Source organism: Hydractinia symbiolongicarpus, chromosome 1, assembly GCF_029227915.1.
Source record: "Hydractinia symbiolongicarpus strain clone_291-10 chromosome 1, HSymV2.1, whole genome shotgun sequence".
In the NCBI taxonomy this organism is placed as follows: domain Eukaryota; kingdom Metazoa; phylum Cnidaria; class Hydrozoa; order Anthoathecata; family Hydractiniidae; genus Hydractinia; species Hydractinia symbiolongicarpus.
The window spans coordinates 3,496,973-3,520,051 of record NC_079875.1 but is presented as its reverse complement, the minus strand read 5'-3'; the positions used below and the strand labels follow the sequence as shown (position 1 = coordinate 3,520,051).

The 23,079-nt window shown below is 30.4% G+C and overlaps 1 protein-coding gene across 1 annotated transcript; it reads right to left on the bottom strand.

The window, feature by feature from the left end:
* Nucleotides 1-1,104: 1,104 nt before the first annotated feature.
* LOC130630537 (uncharacterized) lies at nt 1,105-22,959 on the bottom strand. Its single transcript, XM_057444068.1, has 20 exons — nt 22,478-22,959; nt 22,131-22,169; nt 21,359-21,403; nt 19,445-19,501; nt 18,555-18,593; nt 16,077-16,109; nt 15,534-15,593; nt 14,938-15,166; nt 14,285-14,497; nt 13,900-14,066; nt 13,527-13,714; nt 9,870-10,003; nt 9,490-9,657; nt 9,174-9,246; nt 7,921-8,160; nt 7,145-7,408; nt 6,286-6,381; nt 5,627-5,720; nt 2,206-2,275; nt 1,105-1,861 (listed from the first exon to the last, which is right to left on the bottom strand). The coding sequence occupies exons 1-20, from the start codon at nt 22,525-22,527 to the stop codon at nt 1,757-1,759; spliced, it is 2,364 nt and encodes a 787-aa protein (XP_057300051.1). The 5' UTR covers nt 22,528-22,959; the 3' UTR covers nt 1,105-1,756.
* Between the last annotated feature and the right edge of the window lie 120 nt (nt 22,960-23,079).

Here is a 23,079-nt window from a genome sequence, read left to right as displayed (position 1 = left end):
TCATATTATGTATAATAGCATATATGCCTTTGCGCATGATGTCATATGATTTCGTTTACATTATTTAATATGATTATTATTTAATATAGTGGTTAGTATTTAATGTATCTATCATTTCATATTATTTTGTGTTGGTTATTAGCATTATATTTCTGGTATCTTACATTTAATATTATTTTGTGTTGATTATTGGCATTTATATTCTGTATTATTATGATTTCACGTATGACGTCATATGATTTCGATTTTACTTGTTTTTGGGATGAGGTGGTTGTGAAAATGGTGTAAGCAGGGTTTTTAGGGGTAAAGGCGTAGGAGGAGCGAAAACCTGGTTATAATCACTCCCTACTACTACTACGTGTAGTATACAGTTTTTTCACATACTTTCTTTCCTTGTTTGTTCATGATTCCTTTTCCTTTGATATCATACTGTACAAATGACTGGTGGATGTGGTAATATAACAGTTATAAGCTATGAAAAAGCTGAATAAAATAGCAGGGATGGATTCGCGTAGGACTGCCAGATAATACCACAGATAGAAAATAATCCTGAGCCCCTTCTTTCGAAAATTCTCCCACTGTCAAAAATCTCTCGCACCGGAAAACGCAATAAATTTTATAAACATACCCTAACCAATGATAAAAACTGCGAAGAGTGTAAGAGAGTAAGTTACTGAAGAAACGCATGCCTGGTTATATTTGGATTCGTTTACAAAAATCTGAAAACACATCAAAATTTCAGTTTCTTCACATTTTTCATTCAAAAGTAAAACAAAAAATTGATAAAAAAGCATGTTTTTTCGCGTTTTGTTACGTAGCGAAAATTTCTACTCATGAAAGTTCCTATCCTTAAAACATACTACATGTGTTTGGTTCCTTGCTTTACTCTTCTGTTTTTCTGCTGCTTAATTCGAACATTCGTATCCCACAGCTATTAATTTCTTCCGCCATTTCAGACCTAAGAAAACCCACCCACTAAAATTTATTAACACCCTCCACAAATATCGGTTTAAAAGAATTTATAAACCCCCTCCGAGTAGCCGGTTTTAAACAAACAAAATTGTTTCTATTTCAAAAAAATAAAGAAATAACATGAGAATGAAATTGAATGAAAAATAGTATATTTCATAAATATCAAAAGATTAATACAAAAATTAAATACAAAAGAACCTACTTGTAATTTAAATTGAGTAAAATTACATGTCTCGCCTACTTTTGCAGAACAACACAGTTGTTCATGACAACAGCGGATTAATCGAGAACAATCATAAACTCTACCATATAATAAATAAGTATATATTGAAATGTAGAATGAATTTTTTTTCTGTATAGAAACCCAATTAATAACACCATACGTTAAAAAGAATTATTAGCATGTATCATACGAATAAATAAATAAAAAAGGACAAAAAATCCAATTTGTTAACATTTTGACGTTTCAGTACATAGAGCAAAGCCTTCCTTATGCGTATGTTTTTTGTAACTCCAGTTGACTTTTTGGCATAATTGCTGGTCACTAAGAACGTCAATATGTGCGGTGGATGTGAATGTTCAATTTTACCGCAACTCTTAATGAAACTGTTTGACAAATCGTAATTTTCAAAATATTTAATATCCACAGAGATACTTTTTGTAGAAAAATAAAAAAATAAAAACCAATAGACAAAAACAAAATCAATCAATCAATTCATCAAGTTAAGGACTAAATCTCCACATGTTAGAACCAGTATGTCATCATAGCGCTGTAAAATTCATTCTAATCAGCAAACAAGTTGTCCAAACCAATCACAAACTTGGACACGCCCTCAAGAGATTTAAGACCCAAATCTTTTTCCAAGAATTTATAAAAGAGTATCGGATGCTAAAAAAGTAAAGACATTTATGGATAAGCGAGAGAAAACAACCCAACTGATACGAAATTCTATTTTAGTAGAATAGCGTAGTAACACTTAAGAACCTTTTTAATTTAAAAGCAACCATGGAATAATAGTATATAAATATAGAAATAATAGTATATTCCAAAAATCATCAAATTCTCCTTAATTGGTATCAATGAAATCATTAGATATATTTTTGTATCAGACGAAAAAATAACACAATAACAGGTGTTTAAAAAACTTTGTGGTTTGGGACTTTATAAAATCAATGGAAGATTTTAAAACTTATTTTATAAACTTCAGTTTAGGTAGCAACAAAACAAAATACCTGATCCTGCAGCTTAAACAAAAATTTCAACAATTCGCCATCCACTGTTAAATCAGAACAAAACTTGCTTCTAAAAATGAAATTAATACACAATCTTTTTAACATAGCATAAATTTTACAGCATCAGAACAATCGCAAAATCAGAAAATAAATTTCATTGTATTCTGCAAAAAACTACAGTGTTAAAACACAATCATACCAGAACACCAACTCATTACTGTTTTATTAAACACAAACTAAGAAAGTATATACTTAAGGATAAAATAACATGAAAATATTTGAAAACCTATCCGCCCTTTATAATGGAAACTAGTTATCATCCAGCACTATCTTCCATGTCAATGACAACTATTTCATAAACTATCTTCCATGTCAATGACAACTATTTCATAAACTATCTTCCATGTCACTGACTACTATTTCATAAACTATCTTCCATGTCAATGACAACTATTTCATAAACTATCTTCCATGTCAATGACAATTATTTCATAAACTATCTTCCATGTCAATGACAACTATTTCATAAACTATCTTCCATGTCAATGACAACTATTTCATAAACTATCTTCCATGTCAATGACAACTATTTCATAAACTCTCTTCCATGTCAATGACAATTATTTCATAAACTATCTTCCATGTCACTGACTACTATTTCATAAACTCTCTTCCATGTCAATGACAATTATTTCATAAACTATCTTCCATGTCAATGACAACTATTTCATAAACTATCTTCCATGTCAATGACAACTATTTCATAAACTATCTTCCATGTCAATGACAACTATTTCATAAACTATCTTCCATGTCAATGACAATTATTTCATAAACTCTCTTCCATGTCAATGACAATTATTTCATAAACTATCTTCCATGTCAATGACAACTATTTCATAAACTATCTTCCATGTCACTGACTACTATTTCATAAACTCTCTTCCATGTCAATGACAATTATTTCATAAACTATCTTCCATGTCAATGACAACTATTTCATAAACTATCTTCCATGTCAATGACAACTATTTTATAAACTATCTTCCATGTCAATGACAATTATTTCATAAACTATCTTCCATGTCAATGACAACTATTTTATAAACTATCTTCCATGTCAATGACAACTATTTCATAAACTATCTTCCATGTCAATGACAACTATTTCATAAACTATCTTCCATGTCAATGACAACTATTTTATAAACTATCTTCCATGTCAATGACAACTATTTTATAAACTATCTTCCATGTCAATGACAATTATTTCATAAACTATCTTCCATGTCAATGACAACTATTTCATAAACTCTCTTCCATGTCACTGACTACTATTTCATAAACTATCTTCCATGTCAATGACAATTATTTCATAAACTATCTTCCATGTCAATGACAACTATTTCATAAACTATCTTCCATGTCAATGACAACTATTTCATAAACTCTCTTCCATGTCACTGACTACTATTTCATAAACTATCTTCCATGTCAATGACAATTATTTCATAAACTATCTTCCATGTCAATGACAACTATTTCATAAACTATCTTCCATGTCACTGACTACTATTTCATAAACTCTCTTCCATGTCAATGACAATTATTTCATAAACTATCTTCCATGTCAATGACAACTATTTCATAAACTATCTTCCATGTCAATGACAACTATTTCATAAACTATCTTCCATGTCAATGACAACTATTTCATAAACTATCTTCCATGTCACTGACTACTATTTCATAAACTATCTTCCATGTCAATGACAACTATTTTATAAACTATCTTCCATGTCAATGACAATTATTTCATAAACTATCTTCCATGTCAATGACAATTATTTCATAAACTCTCTTCCATGTCACTGACTACTATTTCATAAACTATCTTCCATGTCAATGACAATTATTTCATAAACTATCTTCCATGTCAATGACAACTATTTCATAAACTATCTTCCATGTCAATGACAACTATTTCATAAACTCTCTTCCATGTCACTGACTACTATTTCATAAACTATCTTCCATGTCAATGACAATTATTTCATAAACTATCTTCCATGTCAATGACAACTATTTCATAAACTATCTTCCATGTCACTGACTACTATTTCATAAACTCTCTTCCATGTCAATGACAATTATTTCATAAACTATCTTCCATGTCAATGACAACTATTTCATAAACTATCTTCCATGTCAATGACAACTATTTCATAAACTATCTTCCATGTCAATGACAACTATTTCATAAACTATCTTCCATGTCACTGACTACTATTTCATAAACTATCTTCCATGTCAATGACAACTATTTTATAAACTATCTTCCATGTCAATGACAATTATTTCATAAACTATCTTCCATGTCAATGACAATTATTTCATAAACTATCTTCCATGTCAATGACAACTATTTCATAAACTATCTTCCATGTCAATGACAATTATTTCATAAACTATCTTCCATGTCAATGACAATTATTTCATAAACTATCTTCCATGTCAATGACAACTATTTCATAAACTATCTTCCATGTCAATGACAATTATTTCATAAACTATCTTCCATGTCAATGACAATTATTTCATAAACTATCTTCCATGTCAATGACAACTATTTCATAAACTATCTTCCATGTCAATGACAACTATTTCATAAACTATCTTCCATGTCAATGACAACTATTTCATAAACTATCTTCCATGTCAATGACAACTATTTCATAAACTATCTTCCATGTCAATGACAACTATTTCATAAACTATCTTCCATGTCACTGACTACTATTTCATAAACTATCTTCCATGTCAATGACAACTATTTTATAAACTATCTTCCATGTCAATGACAATTATTTCATAAACTATCTTCCATGTCAATGACAATTATTTCATAAACTATCTTCCATGTCAATGACAACTATTTCATAAACTATCTTCCATGTCAATGACAATTATTTCATAAACTATCTTCCATGTCAATGACAACTATTTCATAAACTATCTTCCATGTCAATGACAACTATTTCATAAACTATCTTCCATGTCAATGACAACTATTTCATAAACTCTCTTCCATGTCAATGACAATTATTTCATAAACTATCTTCCATGTCAATGACAACTATTTTATAAACTATCTTCCATGTCAATGACAATTATTTCATAAACTATCTTCCATGTCAATGACAACTATTTCATAAACTATCTTCCATGTCAATGACAATTATTTCATCTTTCATGCCAATTACGAGCATTTTTCAGGACAAATTCCTTGGAAAAAAAGATTTTCTAGGAAACCCCATGATTGTTAGAAAATGTAATTTATTTTTTGTTACTTTAAGATAAGTTAAACTTTTAGGGAAGACATAACACATACTGAGGTTGAATATTTTTGTGTTCGATTTACCTGTCTATGCTATTTTGTGCCAACCAATCACAAACTTTCTGTTCGTCCCACGTGTTTGGACTATTTCCACTTGGTGTTTTCGGCAAATCCAGACCTTAAATATAACAACAAGAAGTCAGTCGTATGTCAATGTGTAAAATAAAAATATTACACAGCAGAATATAAAATCATAGCAAATAACACAAAATTAAAAAAAAAACTTATTTGCTTTACAAACATCTTTTTAGAGAAAAGAAATACGGTTTCACTTTACAAACAACCTATTTTTTAAAGAAAAGAAATTTAAATTTATTTGACAACTCAGACAAAACAACCCAGCTTTTTAAACAAGAGAAATCCAGTTTTACTCTTCAAACAACCTAGACTTTGAAAGAAAAAAATCCAGTCTTGCTTGACAAACAATCCCCTATTTAAGCAACAAAAGAAGTCCAGTTTTTATCTTACAACCCTGCTCTTTGAAGAAAATAAATCCAGTCTTACTTTCCAAGCAAACCAACTTTTCAAACAAAAGAAATCTATATTTGCTTTACAAACAACCCAGCTTCTCAAGCATACGAAACCCAGTTTCACTTTAAATAACTCATTGAAAATAACATTTTTTTAATCTTAACAACAAACACGATGGTAATTTTAAGTATATTACATGCTAAGTAACTTACCTAAAGTATTAGTTCCCTGTTCAACTGGATTATCTTGCTTTGGTTTAATACGCACGGGCGAACAAAGTTTTCTACCAGGTTTGTGAGAATTCTTTCCTAAGTATGATAAAAATAGTAATGACCTTACTGGTTACAAGGTAAACGTTGAACTTAGATGGGCAGTTTTTTCCATAGAAACAGCAAGATTTCAGCAAATCAAAAAAGGCTTCACTGTATGACCTAGGGTACTATCGACTGCAAACCAATAAAAATAATAAAATTATATTTACATAAAAAATAGTCATTAGCATAACAAGATTTTACAATCATCTTTAAACTTTAAAATGAGGGTGTCTTAAATAAACAATTAATCAGATTCAAATATCTTTGTTCTTTTTGTGACACAACGAATAATGTAGAGTATACTGCTAGTTTTGATATTGTTTTCGAAGTTAAAAAAATATTCACGAGTTTCTTAACTTCGTGTGATAGAAGTGCAACTTTTTAGTTAGTTAGTTTATCTAAAAAATCATTTTTAATGATGAGTCGTAGTATACAATTTATATTGTTTCTGTAAATCAACAAGCATGAACCAAACACACAAAACAGCCCTTTCTAACATGCATGTGAGGAATACAGGAATTAAGGGGGCGTTTTATTTTTCCATGGAAGCAACAGGACAAAAAAACTTTACATTTTATTTTTATTACCATCTATGTGCTAATTATCCTGCTGTTGTTATACTTCTTGTAGTAAAAAAGTCTCAATGAAAATGACAAATATTAATTGACTGGCTGGAATTGTACTTCCAGCCAATTGTAATTGGCTGGAAGATTTAAAACATGTGGGGAAGGTTATTAATGTGCAATAAAAAATTTACCTTTAGCCTCTTTACTTGGCGCATCTACACTACATATTTCCACATTCTCCACTGCTGGTATAACAAGGCCTTTCTTTTCGTAGAATCTACTAATTTCTGTATAAAGTTCATGGTATTTGTTCGAAAATGCTTTTTCATCATCTTGAGGGAATTTAAAGTAAAGTAAGTCACCCAAGATAAAACCAAGCCAACCATCAGCTCTCCACTGGTCTTCAAGCATAATTGGTATAATCTCAACCTTTCGCACTCTTGCATATTTCGCCTCTGTAAAAACAAACACAACTGTAAAAATATGATAATTTTTTAGCCTTGTACCGGACAGATCTATTAATATAACTCAAATAAGATATTTCCGAAAGTCCATTTTTTTCTTTGATAATCTTTTGGAGGCATTAAGCTGCAATGATTACATCAATTTTAGTTATATTTTAGCATTAGCAAATAAAATTATAACACTTTAATCAAAATTCAGAGATTTACTGTCTATGGCAGTAAAGGATAATATTTTTAATATTTTTTGGAGAAATGCGATATAAGAAAATATTTTTTGTAAATTGTATTGCTAAATTAAGATGTAGAAAAAGTGATTGATCTGAAAAGCAGGCTGGCTATTAAGCATTACAGATATTATTTACACCAGGAGATAATTTGCTTATTTGCCCCCAAAAAGATTTGTTTGTTTTTGACTCAAAGTTCAGGCGTAAACTTAGAAAAGCAAAAACATTCGTAAACCTGATTTCACGTCTTCTTTCACAGTTTTCAAAAAAATTCTATACCTGACTGACAAGCAGCACTCTCTTTGTAGTTTTTCGACATAAACATTAAAAATATATCTGCATTTTCAACGGCCTCTGCCATTGCATCTATCGTTGAACGTGTCATTCTGTCAATATCAAGCCACAAATTGAAACCACCTTTTTTTAACAACGAAGCAACTTTCTTCACAGTTTCTTGTTGAGCCCAACAATAACTTAACATTATATGTTTCTGGGGTCCCGATGTAGATTTTTTTTGTTCTGAAATATAGCAAAGATTTAATGAATATATAATGATATAATAAAGGGCATAATTTATGGAAAATTACAACACCAATTTTTGTAGAAATTAACAAAAGGGTAAGTAGAACTTTTGCAAATCACTCTAACTTTAAGGGAGGGGCTTTAACTGAGTATAACCTTTGTTTGGCATGTAATTGAATGCTGAAATTTATTACATGACGTCACTTTTGACCCTAACGATGTCAATAACATTTTTTTTATGAAATCACTTTTTTCCTATTTAGTTTATACTACTACTAAGAATTAAGGCCGTATCGTCAGTAATGCTTGAGAAACTTAGATCTATTTTAAAAATAGAAAATGGCCTATTTTAAGCATATGTGACGTCAGCCCTGATGCCAATGGCATCATCAAATTGTTTTTTACCTGGAATCTGTTTGTATTAAGACTTTTGACAAGTATGCCAAGTTTTAACACCTCAGCATAAGCGGTTCCGGATTTATGACTCGTGGACACTTAATGCTCTTTATGGACTAAATAGGAACACAAACTGAGAACTGTGTAATTTTGTCCACATACGGACCAAAAACTTTTTGCAAGGACAGTTCGCCTTCAATTCTTTATTTGTTAACTGTTCACTGTAAAAAACTAAAAAATTTTGATTTTATTTTCATGGATTTAAATCAAAAATGGTATGCAAAATTCCATAATTCTCGAACAGTTAAGGCTTAAACCAAATTTGATATATATTACTACAATTTGTATAAACCTTTAAAGAAAAACTAATAGCAAGATTTCAGCAAATCAAAAAAGGCTTCACTGCATGACCTAAATATTGCATGAGTAGCTGTTAAGAAGAGTGCAAATGTTAAAAAAATGCCAGGTATAAATCTGTCAAAAATTTTGGGTTGAAACCCCAGTTGAGTCATGCCAAAGTACAGAAATGATAATTTAGGCGGGTCTAGTTGAGCGAATGTTGTTTGTGCACAGCTTTCGTAGCATACTCAATGTTATACAATACAATATCATACCTGAATTAACTCTATCTTCTAACTCCCACATAACACCTTCAGCGCTTTTACGTATATCATCATTTTTGTGATGCTATTAGAAAAGTTACTTGTTAACTAATAAACAGGAATATACAAACATTTTGGGTTGCATATAGATACAAAGAGATACTATATATATATATAGTAGATGGACTATAGTATATACGTATCAGTCATAGCAAATGCATTAGCTATATACCCAATGTATTTCAATATAGTGCAGCTGTTATTATGGTACAAATTCTTACATGGTCAAATTTAATTTACATGGCATTGATAGAGAGTAATTATTTACCTTGAGGTTGCGAATAACATCTAATAACCTTTTTGACTCCTGGATTTTTGAAGCATGATTAAATGAAAGTTGCCATAGTACTTTTAAAGCAGCAGTACAAGCTGCATTTGGAAGATCGGAATAGTGAAGGACATCAAACATTAACACAAGTACTCCGTCCATCACCATCTGTATAAGGTATTAAACTAGTTATTGAATTAACCAGTAATGCACTTGTACGGAGGGCCAAAAAACTGACAGTTGGTAGGGATAAGTCTCATTCATAACTTAGCAAGAATACATAAAGTGCAGTTAGTTTAATTAAAAGTAAAGTGATTTAATTAACCAAAAGACATCCAACTACATGAGACAGAACAATCAACAAAAAATAAGCAATTTACCTTTTCTTGGTTATCCTCATTCACAGCAAGCTTTTCCAACCCATTTAAAAGTTCTTCTAACGAAAAGGTTGAATCGATAAAGTTTGGTGACACAAGAGCAGCACTTATACGTTTTTGTAGATACATTATAATTTCTAAAAAACAAAAAAAGATAACAAGAACTCAGTTAATCAGGCATATAAATATTTTAAATGGATATTTCTTCTCATTCTCTTTTTCTTAATACATGACACAGTTAACAGAAAAAGCTGCCTGATTTCGAACAGGGTGGTGGAATTTTCAATAAACAATGGAAACAAGGAAATACTTTTTGCCGTTTGTTGTGTATGCAATCAATTTGCATTTACAATAAAAAAATAACCATTAACAATACTTGTAAACATGATGCCTTAAGAATAACAAAACTTAGAGCCTAAGAGGGCTTAACTTTTATCTAAAAGTTAAACACGCGGTACTTCAATAATTCTACCTGGATTTTATTAATTAATTCATAGCAAGGAAAACACATGAAAGATGAGTTATCCGTCATTATGGGACTGATGAGAATTTCTCATTAAAGATGGGACTCAGGCGCGGATTTAGACTATGTCAACCCTGTCACGCGACGTAGTAAAAAAATGAGCCAAATATTACCCAGCGATGCACGAGAATTCCGAAAATCTACTTCTTTGTTTGCTTCGCCTTATATACTATATCACATACCTCACAACGCGAATTCAACCAATGTTAGGCAAACATAGTTTGTGTCAGACTGTAACCATATACTTCATAACACACAAAACCCTGTCAAGGTTGTTTCTAGGTATAACCATGGAATGTTTCTTTGTAATGGTTTGACCGTAAGACTATACGTTATAGCACACAAGCCCTGTCAAGGTTGCTTCTAGGTACTACTATAATACGTTCTTCTGTGAGAATTTGACCGTAGCGCTAGACGTTATAGCGCACAAACCCTGTCAAGGTTGTTTCTAGACATAACTTATGTATGTTCTTTCGTAAGGGTTTGACCGTGGAACTAGATTTCACAGCACACAAACCCTGTCAAGGTTGTTTCTAGGTATTGATAAAGGTTATAGGCATTTCGTATAAATATTGGTCACACAAGTTCGAAAAGACCTTTCCGTTATCAACATGGGTTGCAATAGCTTACGAGTGTAAAGTTGGTTTTCGAATGAGAAAATTCTGATGGGATACATGAAATTTATGCCGAATTGCTAGAGCTTAAATGTAATTCTATGTTACCATTTTCTGACTTGCTACAAAAACAAGTTGATTTTTGTTTAATCCGAAGAAATTAACATGCAGAGTACTATTTTCCTCCCCATTTAAAAACATACAAGGATCTCTGCACAATAGCTTTAAGATTAGTTGTTTTTGCTCTTTCTCCTTATTTGTTACTATGGCTAGAATGTGTTTTTTATAATCCAGGCTAATCAAAACGTAAAAAATATTGGACTGAGAAGAGCAATTTTCAGTCAATTATGTGGCGAATTTAGCTGTAAATTGTGGTGTTAGGATGCTTCATCTTTTATTAGCTAATTTCTAGCGTTTTTCTGATATCAAAAATCTAGTCAACTAAACTCATCATTTTTCCCTTTTTGATATTTTTGATGAGGGCGAGGAAGAGAGATATGTATTCTTTCCACCTATAACTACTGTCCAAAAAATTAATTTTATTTCGTTAACAAAAAGCTGTAGAATGTTGACATTTTAAGTACGCATCAAGCTAAAAATTTTCGTTGAGTTTTTTAAGTCTTTTATACCGAACGGTATCATTTGTTTTTGTCAGCTTTGTAAGCTTTGTAAGCTTTTTGGTGATTTTATTTTTTAAATAAAATTGACTTTATATCAAAAAAAGTTTACTGCGCCTCACATGTTGATTAAATCAGTTTGTTATGATTTTAAAATATTCTTACTGGTTTATATTCTTGAAAAATCAAGCTGATTGGTTTAAAAAACAATGTCATAAAAACCGGGGTATAAGAAAGTCAATCAGTGAGAAAAAGCAAAATGAAGAAAAATAATATACGACCTTAATTGTTCGAAAAAGGAAATAGCTTTAGTTAAAAAAAACATATTACTAGAAAAAATAAAAAATACAGCCTATCATTCATGGTTGAAAGTTAACATTTTGATGTCACTATCATGTTCAGCATACTTTTTTTGTTAACTTTGATAAATTTGTCGAAAATAAAGTAATTTTAATTTTTGGACCAATTTTGGCTAAAAATAACATTTAGATGACAAAAAATCAAAATTTTGATGTCACCATCATGTTCAGCATACTTTTTTTGTGAACTTTGCCTAATTTTGTCGAAAATAAAATAGTTTTAATTTTCGGACCAATTTTGGCCTAAAATGACATTTAGGTGACAAAAATCAAAATTATGTCACTAATATGTTCAGCATAATTTTTTTGTTAACTGTGCCAAATTTTGTCGAAAACAAATACCAATTTTGGCCAATGACTTCTAATTCTTAGAGAGTTTAGGTATGAAGTTTAAAGTTGTGACGCTGCAATTGACCGTTTGGTTAGTTAGTTACGAGTTGGAAACACATCCTCGGAGGCAAGATAGTAAAAGTAAAAAAAAAAGTAAAAATAGTTACCAAGATGAGATTCGAACACACGACTACTCCCGTGTCGGTGCTCAGAGAGGCCAAAATTACCATTTTGGGACGGACAGCTGTATTTGAATACCCTAGCATCTGCGAGCTAGTGTAATAACGAGAAAGATGCTGAAGAAACTCAACTCTGCCGATCAAAATGTACACGAATATTTTTTAGAAGGAAGATGTATTACTAAGACTTGGATAAAACTTAACGATACGGCTTGATATTTTTCCTTGTGTCACGACCTTGTTGAGGAAAACAACTTGGCGGATTAGTGTACGTAAAACGTTTTAGTCACAAAAGCTTCTGAGGCAATAGCGTAGAACACGTCAAGACCCCCAGCATTGTTTTTTTATATTCAACGATCTGACATAGTAAAAAAATCGGCTAGATCCGCGCCTGGGACTGATGAGATTTTTTCTCATAAATACTAACTTGATTATCAGAGGGTATAATGACATAATCCTGAGAAATGTCTTAAAAAATGTACTGTTTTAAAACGTTTTGGCTCATTGTACACATAAATGCGCCATTTTGCAGCCGATAAGAAATAAAAAAAAAAAAGATAAATGGACAGATGGATACGGGTCATTTTATGGACCTCACTTGTAGAAGGTACTTCCTAAAATGAATACAAGCTCTTATAAAGTAGAACTAACATAATTTAGGCAGTTCTACACTTTGCCCAATATTAGGTCAACACAATAATTTACTCAGGAGTAGTTGGTGTGTTTGTATTGAGTCTCTCTAATTAACTTTAACAGTACATCGTTTATTTTAATTTTTCATTCCTGGTAGTGGTAAAATATAACAAGATCAAATATCTGCAGATTAATCCAAATGTTTTGGTTTCAAGAAATGACTGACATTTTTTGATAATTTCTAAATTAATATGGTAAATTTCAATTGTTGGTCCTGAGTGGCAAAAATTTTAAGAAAAACAAAAAATTATAATAAACAAAAATTTGGGACTAATAGGTAATCTTGAACCTTTGAATACTTACATTTTATGACTATACTTTTGTCAGCCTAGTTAAAGTGCTTACCATCAGTAGCTGACAATTGCATGGCATCAACTTCTTCCTCAAACAAATGTGCCAAACTAAGAACAGCATTCATTTGCACTTTTTGAAAATACTGCATGTCAACACCTTCCTGAAATTCAGTGTTTTTCAGCGCCAGTTGGGTCAAATGAAATATATTCATCAGTAATACATAGATGCTGTTTTCTTCCCTGTATAATAGGACCAATATATTAATATGTGTAATACACCAATCAAGAAAAATTTTTTTAATGATAACCGTTGGTACTTGCATCAACTTTCAATGTGTTTTTCTTTGTCAACAAAATGTATGCTGTATTTTAAGATGTCTGCACAAAATTTGCAATTGGAGAACCTTAAACTGGCTGAAACCTACCTCTCCATTGTTATCTTTTCATTCTTGTTTCTAAAAGAAACTTCTACTTTCAAAGATTGGATGCCATCAAGAAAGGAATTGCTTCGATATGAACTTCTGTTAGCAGGGTTTCGTGCGCAGTTGTAAACAATGGATAAGCACAAAGAGCGTAGTCTTCTTGCATTGTTCTATAAAACCCCAAAAAACAAAATATAACATCAAAACATCTGAAACAACAAATAAAAATAATAGATTTAAAAGTTCTAAAATGCAAACGTTTTTTCAAAAGCTGACTTATCAATTTAGTATACACCATGTTTTTATTCTACATGTGGTGGTCTCACATAAAGGATACATCGACTTCATAAAAACATATTACACAGGTTACATTTGTAGTTCTGCTTACCTTTTCATTGTCGAAACATTGCACATGGGAAAAAACATATTTAAAAATTAAATACAACAAGTCATCGTCAACACATTGACGCATCTGGTCATAACCCAAGTCTGTTACATTCGTTACTATGCTTAAGTCCATAAATAAAACAACCATTAATAGTCCGGGTGGGGATATATTATCCAGGTCAGGATCAGCTATATACTGCATCCAAGATTCATCCTAAAGACACCGGTCAGTAAATTATAAATCATGAATTACACATAACACATCAACTATCACTGCAGCTGGTTTCAGGTATTCTAAAGAACTTTACCAAAAATAAGAATAGATGACTTTGCATTGGTTACAAACTGGCAATATTCTCTGCGTTTTTGTGCATACACACACATTCTTGAAGTATAAAGCTGGAAAATAGTAAAATGAATATAATTTTTTTAGAAGCAGAAGATGCAGAAGGGACTGAAATTAATTTTTGTAAATTATTATTTACCAATTTTAAACAAAATTTCGTTTTTAAAATGGATTTGTTTATTGCCTGTTATATTTTCTGCCTACAGAAATGTGTGCATGATTATGGCAATCAACAAAATAACTTAATATGAAGCACAGGAAGTTGTCTATACAAGCAATATTAAATAATAATTCATATAAATTCGTACCTTTGAATGTAGAAGACTGTCAAAATCCACATCCACTGCAATCCAAGTATGTCTGAGAAGCTTTTTGAATACTCTACACCAATATGCAGGAATGATTTGTGCAAGCGATACTTTACTTATCATTGCATACTCATGGACAAAAAACTTGTAAACATTCTGAAGACTTTCAATTATACAGTTCCAATTCGAGTGTTCAATTGGAAGGTCGCAGAGTGCTTTGAAGGATTGTCTAAAAAATGAAGAAATTTACTTTATTGAGAGAAATATTCGCAAATGTTTCATAACGACCTGACCTGGAATTTTCATTTCCTGGTTGTTTTTTCTTTGATACAATTTTTAGAAAACTTACATACTGCTACAACACTTTACCACAGGAAAATTTTTTCCAATAAAATATATTACTGACCAAATAATATAAATTTATTAATATATTTATCTTAATGGCTTATTTGATATTTCTTTAATTTAAAGGGCATGTACAAACAATCATAAAAATTAGGAGCATCAATATTTTCTTTACTTACAGGGTGTTTCATCCATCCTCATATAGAAGCACAATCATAAACAGTTTTACAATACTAAAATTTAAAGTTAACCTTTCGCTGTCAAGCACCTCTTTTGATACTCTTTCAGGTGTGTAATAGGTCTTCTCGATTCTAGAAAATTTATTTGATTATTTAAACAGAATTACATTACTGCACAATTGTAGCAAACAAAGTGAAAAATGGCATCTCATTATGATAAAGTTAAGTAACACAGCACACTCCAAATTGCACAATTTAATATTAAAAAACCCAGAATAATGGAATAATGATAAATTTTGCACCTTGGGAGATGTTATATGGCAGAAATATATTGAACCTCTAGGATAAAAAATACATTTTTGCAAAGCATGCAAAGAGAAAATTTTATCTCCAAAATTTAATAATTTAAATATTTTTATTTTATTTTATAAGTAAAAAGTATTATCTGAGTAACGACAAAGAATTAACAAGAGGTACTTTTACTGATCCAGTAAAAAATAGTTCGCAAAAAAGCAGCATACACCTGAAGTATTTTTCAATACAAAAAAAGATAGGTGTAATCAACTGTCTCAATATTATATTAATACACAATTCAACCTTTCACCATCAACTTACTTTGTGATTATTTGAGTATCATCGTCCATTGCCCTAAAGAAAACGTTTAAATGGATCACAAGGTTTAACAGATGGATAAAAACCTTGGGAGATGCTATATGGCAGAAATATATTGAACGTTCAAATGGATCACAAGGTTTAACAGATGGATAAAAAAGTTTAAAAACCCAGAAGAGATAATAATAAGACTGAGTGTCAAATCTTACAATCGTGGTTCATTATCCACTTCTTTTGTGGCTGTTGTTAAATCAGCACACAGTTAAATAACATTATTGCTTTTTGACAAAAAACTGGAATGTTTTATAGAAGTCTAATGGAAATCTAAAGTGGCAAGGTTGAATAATAAATACTTGTATTTTTATTAAAACAAATATGACATGCAAAAAATTATGCGAATATTTTAAAAACAAAAATATAATTTTAGCACAAAAAATGGTAAATTTTAGTTCTGCAATAAAAACTAACATTTGTCACCTTGTACCTCTCTTACTAGAGACTAAGGTTAAATTATAAACAAACTTAATTCTTCAAATTATTACATTAAAAATATTTGAATTTTTAAGTGTGCCATAACGTCAAATATAAGTGTACAAAGTTTAATTCAATTGGGACAAGCCTATCAAAAGTTATGAAAGGAAGTTCCCCAGCTTCACATTTTTATACCAGCCAACGTTAGGAATAGACGAAGTAAATCAATTCGCCGTATTTATTTAATTCGAAATCTATTACATGATTTTATGTATAAGAATATCAAATTTCTACCAGGGCTGGTCATTATTCTTATTTCTTTGTTGTTTAAACAATACACTCAACACCTGTTCGGACCACTGCTGATATTACTGCTGATATATGACCACTTTGCTGATATTTTGGGTTAAAAACAATAGGCCTATTGTTTAGAAATACACAAGGGGTAAATAAAAAACAATAGAGAATAAAGAATAACGACCCCTGGTTTGAATTTTGATAGTCTTATTAAAAAAAGTGTGTAGTGTGAAACATCACATTTTTGAAAACGTTTCCTCAAAGGCAAACATAGTGGCTACATCTAGACGTCTCAAGTTTTTATTGTGTCCAAATAGTTTTTCGCAACTGACCAGATTCATTTAATAGGCTTCAAAACTTAACATGATTTGTGACCACATGTTATGTAGCATACACTACTTTGGTTTTTTCAAGTGTGTATTAAACAACAGAATTGGGTGTGTCACTATTGTAAATGTATTGTAGTTGCACTTTCTTAATAGCAAGATATGTAGTCTCTGCACCCTGTTTCTTTTAAAACAGTCCATAGATATATATGTAAAAAAAATTGGTAGTGGTGCATTTTCTTCACAAAATCCTAAAAGTTGTACACTATGGAAATTTTGGATACAAGCTATTTTTTATGCAAGAGAACCTGGAAACAATTCATTGTTTTAATTTAATTTAATCTACCACCCCTATTTCCAAGTTATTTTAATTAAAAATTCTACGGGGTTGTATTTTAAAATGTCCGTATAATTTCAGTTATACAATTAAATCAATTTAAAAATTATAAAAAAAATTAACTACAGTCATAGATTAGTAAAAAAAAAGGGGGGGGGGGGGGGGGGGGAGATTTCCAATTGTTGGTAATCATTAGTAATTTAGAAAGCGGTTTCTATGTAACATGTACTCTCAATGTTCACAGTGGATAAAGGATCATCAATTCAATGGTTATTAAGACCTTTTCAAATTGCGAATTGGATTCTTTCATAATGCGGACATTATGGAATTTGCGCATATCGCTAGCGCATATTTCCCAAATTCTATCATAAAGAGATCATCCATCAATTTATGATTTATGGAGAACACTCTAAGCTACTAAATTTGTGTGTAAAAAAAAAAGCGAAATTTTAAAAAAACAGACACAATACAGCTTGTAAAAAACACTGAAGGTAAAAAAGACTGGTTAAAAATGTCAGTCATTTTTAGAAACATGTAATATCACAAATGTAATTAGATGTATTAATGGCAAGCATAATTACATTTAATTTCCAAAAAATTCTGCAAATAATGAGGATTATTTTATCATGAATCTGGCATGCAATTTGGATGTTTAATTACTCTGGTTAATTTAGGTCAATATGGAAGCAACGACAACAGCAGAATTTTAGGTAATTCACAAATGGATGAAATTGTTTAAATGAATCTGCTAGTGTATGTTACTTGATCTCTGACAAATCATGTTAGGTTCTAAAGCCTATCAAATGACTCTAGTAAGCTGCTAAAAGAAATTAGGACACAATAAAAAATTAAAGAAAAGCTGTGCATATTTAAAACAGCTAAATGGGGTGACCAGCGTTGTTAAAAAACAAATAATTTTTTTCCGAAATGATTCAAATGTGATGCTTCAGGGTATATAGGGTTGTCATTATACTTTATTTATTTATTAGACACTACCTTTAGTTATTTAAAATATGATAAAGTCACTGTAGTAGTTAAAATAATTCTTACACTGTAGGAGCAGATTGTTCACATACTACAAAATTTGGCCTAAAATATAAATATGGTGGATTACAAGATAACTAAGAAGAAAGCTGTTATAGAATTTGTTCATTAACTCTTTTGGTTGAATTAATGAATATCACAACCTCACTGATTGTGATGCAGTGTATAATCAAACACATAGACTATACAAAAAACAAACATAAAAAGTTTCAATGAACAAATTTTCCACAAGAACATATTGAATTTTAAACTGCGTTTAAAAATTGTTTTTTCAACAAACATGAAACACACAAGGTAGCAAAAACATCTTTGTGTTTGTAATGTAAGTCTTTTATCCATATTTGAAACAACGCACAAAAAATGAAGCCCATCTTATTCCAGGAAAATAAAAGAAGCACAAAATTAATTAAAATTAAAAGCCTTTTCTCAGCATCACATAAATATCTGAGGTTTCAATTTAAAACCCATAAATAAGATTTCTAAATACATATTTCTACCAATTACAATACAAAGTTCACATAAATCCTTTGTTCTTCTTCTGTTTAATTTCACGCAAAGAAAATTTAATATTGCCCTGGTACGGTTTACCTAAAGAGAAACCAGTTCTTAGTATGAATTCAAAAATATTCACCAAAATTTGTCTTTAAAATTTCTGATTTGCAATTTAGCTGAATCATATTAAATTCTTTTTTATAAGTTGTTAATTTCCTTTGGGTTTATGGATCATAAATTTTGTACTTTCTTAATTTCCTGGGATAAGGTTTTTATAGCTGACAAGTACGTCCTGCATTCAAGAACTCCTTGCCCAGATAAATATCAACACGATTCCCTACCACAGTTGGTAATTCAGGATTTAAAAAATAAAAAAATGATCCTTTGCTACTACACCAACTTACATTTCAAGAACAATTGGTACTTTTGGGGTATAAACAGTGACACATGTTGCTACTGATCTAAAATAAAAACAACAAAAAAACTGTTGTACTTTTCATAAAATTAAAGAAAGTCATGTTTAATACATTCTTTTGTTTACGGGTCAATTTTTATCGACAAAAAGATAAGTTTTTGTTTATTGACAAATTGGGGGTAAATAAAAGTTTGTGCATTTTACGAAAAAAATGTTGCAAAAGTCTTATGACAAGGAAATAATTAGGATTTTAGTGAATGTTTTATGTTGGTTAATTTGCCTCTGTACATATTTATGCATTTATAAAGTTGAATGTATATCTCCTTAAAGGTCCAAATGACAGAAAATGTCAAAATTTAAGCAATTAAAATTGGGAAATGTCTTTATTTTTTTAAAACTACATATTACATATATATTAAAATTACATGTCTCGCTACTTGTAGTAACATTTTGCGCAACAGACGTATATTTGCACAACAGGCGTACACAGGTATTATAATATAACTTATTTTTCATTTAGTAAAATTAACAAACATATAAATTTATTTTCTTCGGGTATTTCACATTGTTTTTATGTTTTTATAAGGATTCTACTTCCTTAAAAAACGAGCAAATTTTAGGTCTTACTTTACATAGTGTTGTGTAGCGCGGTTCTTATTTGTAATTATGCAATCCATATTGCTCCGTCCTTTTTGGTTTTAATATTATGTGGGTAAAATGTTAATTCTTGTGCTTTTAAGGTGTTTCGTTATTATTCTTAGTTTAATATCTGTTCTTCATTATTACGGGTTGGACAGGGTATTATTGTATCTTTCAATATAATCTATATAAACAACTCTCTATTTATAAAAAAAGAGGCAAAACCAAAAGTTTCACGATTTCATTCTAATCAATTATTCGTAATATTGGAGATGCAGATAGTTAAGTCGGTCGGGACACATGGATGAAAAGGAATGCAGTTAATAAAACCGGCTTAGTGTAAAGGAATTTGAGTTGAGAACTATTAATACATCCTGTTCAACCAATGTCAACATGAAAATAGGATGTTAAGTCAAGAATCATAAGGATAAATCATTTTTGTAAGAGAATCCTTGGAAAGGTTTTACTATGTTAATACTAGTCGATAAAGCCCGTGGAGAAATCCACTTAGGCAAAAGATCAATAAAAAGAAAGTTGTTTTAGATGTTTTGCTGACGTCAGCAGTGCAGTGCAGATGAAAAAATTAGCCAAATTTGTTTGTTTTTGTCGGTAATGTGTAGAGGTTGAAACGCTGGTCAAAATAATATACAGGATCATATGTTCTTGACAAACGCCTATGAAGTTATAAGGGATTAAAAATTTTGCTGACGTCAGCAATGATCCATCAAAACCTTATAATTTAATTTTAGAAATTTATAGACCTGTTGCCTTCATCGTATAGATCTTGAAACGCTGATCAAGAAAATGTATAGGATCATGCATCTTTGACAAATGATTGCAGAGATATTAGGGTTTAAAGGTTTTTTGGTGACGTCATCAACCCGCCCACTCCGAAATGGATTTGGGAACCCAGGCTTAGAAAAATTACCCAAATTGGTCCTAGGTGGTCCCTAGCTACCCATGCAGTAAAAAATTATTGACGTCACCACCTCGTTTCCAAGTTATTTGGCCTCAAAGTTTTAAGTGCACTGTAATGGCTTCATTAATTTAATATAGGATATTGATGTTAAAGTAGTGTTATTGACGTCGCGCCGTAACGCCAAAAGACTTAACATTTGAGACATAATTTTTTTGGCGACTTCAAAGAAAATTTTGGTGACATCAAAGGAAAATGAGGATATCCACTATGACCGTCACATACACTTCGTATTATTATATAAGATGTTGAAATATGTTGAAAAACTTTGGCAGGAAAAATACTTACTGATTTATGGGAGCTGCACATCGAAAACTGACTGCTGATGTGTCACTAAATCGCAAAATTAAAAATAAGTGATGAAACTAAAATTTTCAACTTTTTGGCTTTTTGTTCTGCCATAATAAGCAGCATTGCAACTACTACACATAAAACATTAAACTAATCCGAATTGTTTGGGCCCTCTGATTTTAAACTTAAAGAAAGATTGCAGCTTAATGCTAGTTTAAAAATGATACGCAAATTGCAATGAAGTAATTTGCAGCAAAAAATATTTTGTAACTTAGTCCTGATCACTAAGAAAAAATTACCCATAAGCAGCAAAAGAATGTTGATTTTACCTTTGGGTAGGGTACAAACTTTAACAATAAGCCTGTAATTTAGACAAAGAAGCTGTAATACTGTAATTAAGGATAATAATTTTATTATGAATTCTGCAAAAATCTGAGAAAATTCGATAACAATGAAATAATAAGGAAAAAATAAGTCCGTGTTTGTAAGTTGTTGAAATAAAGCTAGTAGAATTCGTAAAAACACCACTATGTTGGTTTGTTGTAAACACTGGTTACCAGTCTACCTAATTCTGGACACAAAAACATCTTAAAAGAAGAGATTATTGTTCTCCCCGATTTCTGTAATGAAATTTATGTTGTGTCTAGAATTCATATAAACACAAAAAATTCTAAATAAATTACATGTGGAACAACATTAGTATGAGTATTATTTATTCCTATTAAAAATAAATGTGTTTTTAAATGTTTTGTGAAATGTGAAAACTAACCAGTCAAATGAAGTATCATCTCCTGTCTCTTCTTCTTTTCTGAAAGAACAAACTTAACATATGAAAGCACTAAAGAATATCTACACAACATTGTTGAAACACTATTATAAAATGTGATGAAAAGTGTAAATAAATGACTATGAACTCTCAAAAAGTGAGTGGCGTAATAATTTTTGTTCCACTACTCATTTCTTTCTCTCTATTTTCAGTTAGCATAAAAAATTATTTTACTTGAAACCCATTTGAGACATTTACCATTTAAGTGGATGGCATGGCCTGAAAAAGGTTTGACTTGCAGTTATAAAATAAAAAGTTGTACATATAGTCTATAATAAAATCTATTATACTTGAATCCATCTAGGTTTCCATTGGCATCAATAATTCCTTCAGCAGACATGTTTTATTTAGTTCTTAAAAAAACAAAATTTTATAAGATAGGTTAATAAAAAAAATATTAAGTTTAATTTATGTAAACAATGTATTCAAACTTTTTTATCTTGCATATGTTCACCAAATTGTTAAATTCTTTTTTAATTTCAAGAGAAATTAAATCTTTGTAATGAGTGTTCTTTAAAACAATTGAAAGTCATAAAAGTCTTTTAAATCGTTAAGAGGCTATTTTTTGTATCTGAGATTTAGCACCTTAAGGCAATTAAAGTCAAATAAGTTACAACTTATATATGATTATATAGAAAGTAAGCACAGAATGGCTCAGCCGATTCTCCAGGGAATGTTGCCATTTTGATAATGCAATGCATCCCTGTTTCTTATATTATTGTGCATTAAATAAAGTTCTGTGATTGATTTTATTCTGACTTGTCCATCTCTTTGTTTTTTTGATTTTTAATGTTTAATGATTTTCTTAATTTTAACACGTGGTAAAAATTCTTTTTTTTTAACTTATGCTACTTTTTTCCTCGTAAGATTAATAGATAAACTATAACTTGAA

Coding starts and splice junctions, on each gene's coding strand:
- LOC130630537 (XM_057444068.1), bottom strand. CDS start 22,527: ATGTCTGCTGAAGGAATTATTGATGCCAATGGAAACCTAGATGGATTC. Junction 14,498..14,937: donor ACAGTCTTCTACATTCAAAG/GTACGAATTTAT, acceptor CGGTGTCTTTAG/GATGAATCTTGGATGCAGTA. Junction 9,658..9,869: donor ATGAGGATAACCAAGAAAAG/GTAAATTGCTTA, acceptor TACCTTATACAG/ATGGTGATGGACGGAGTACT.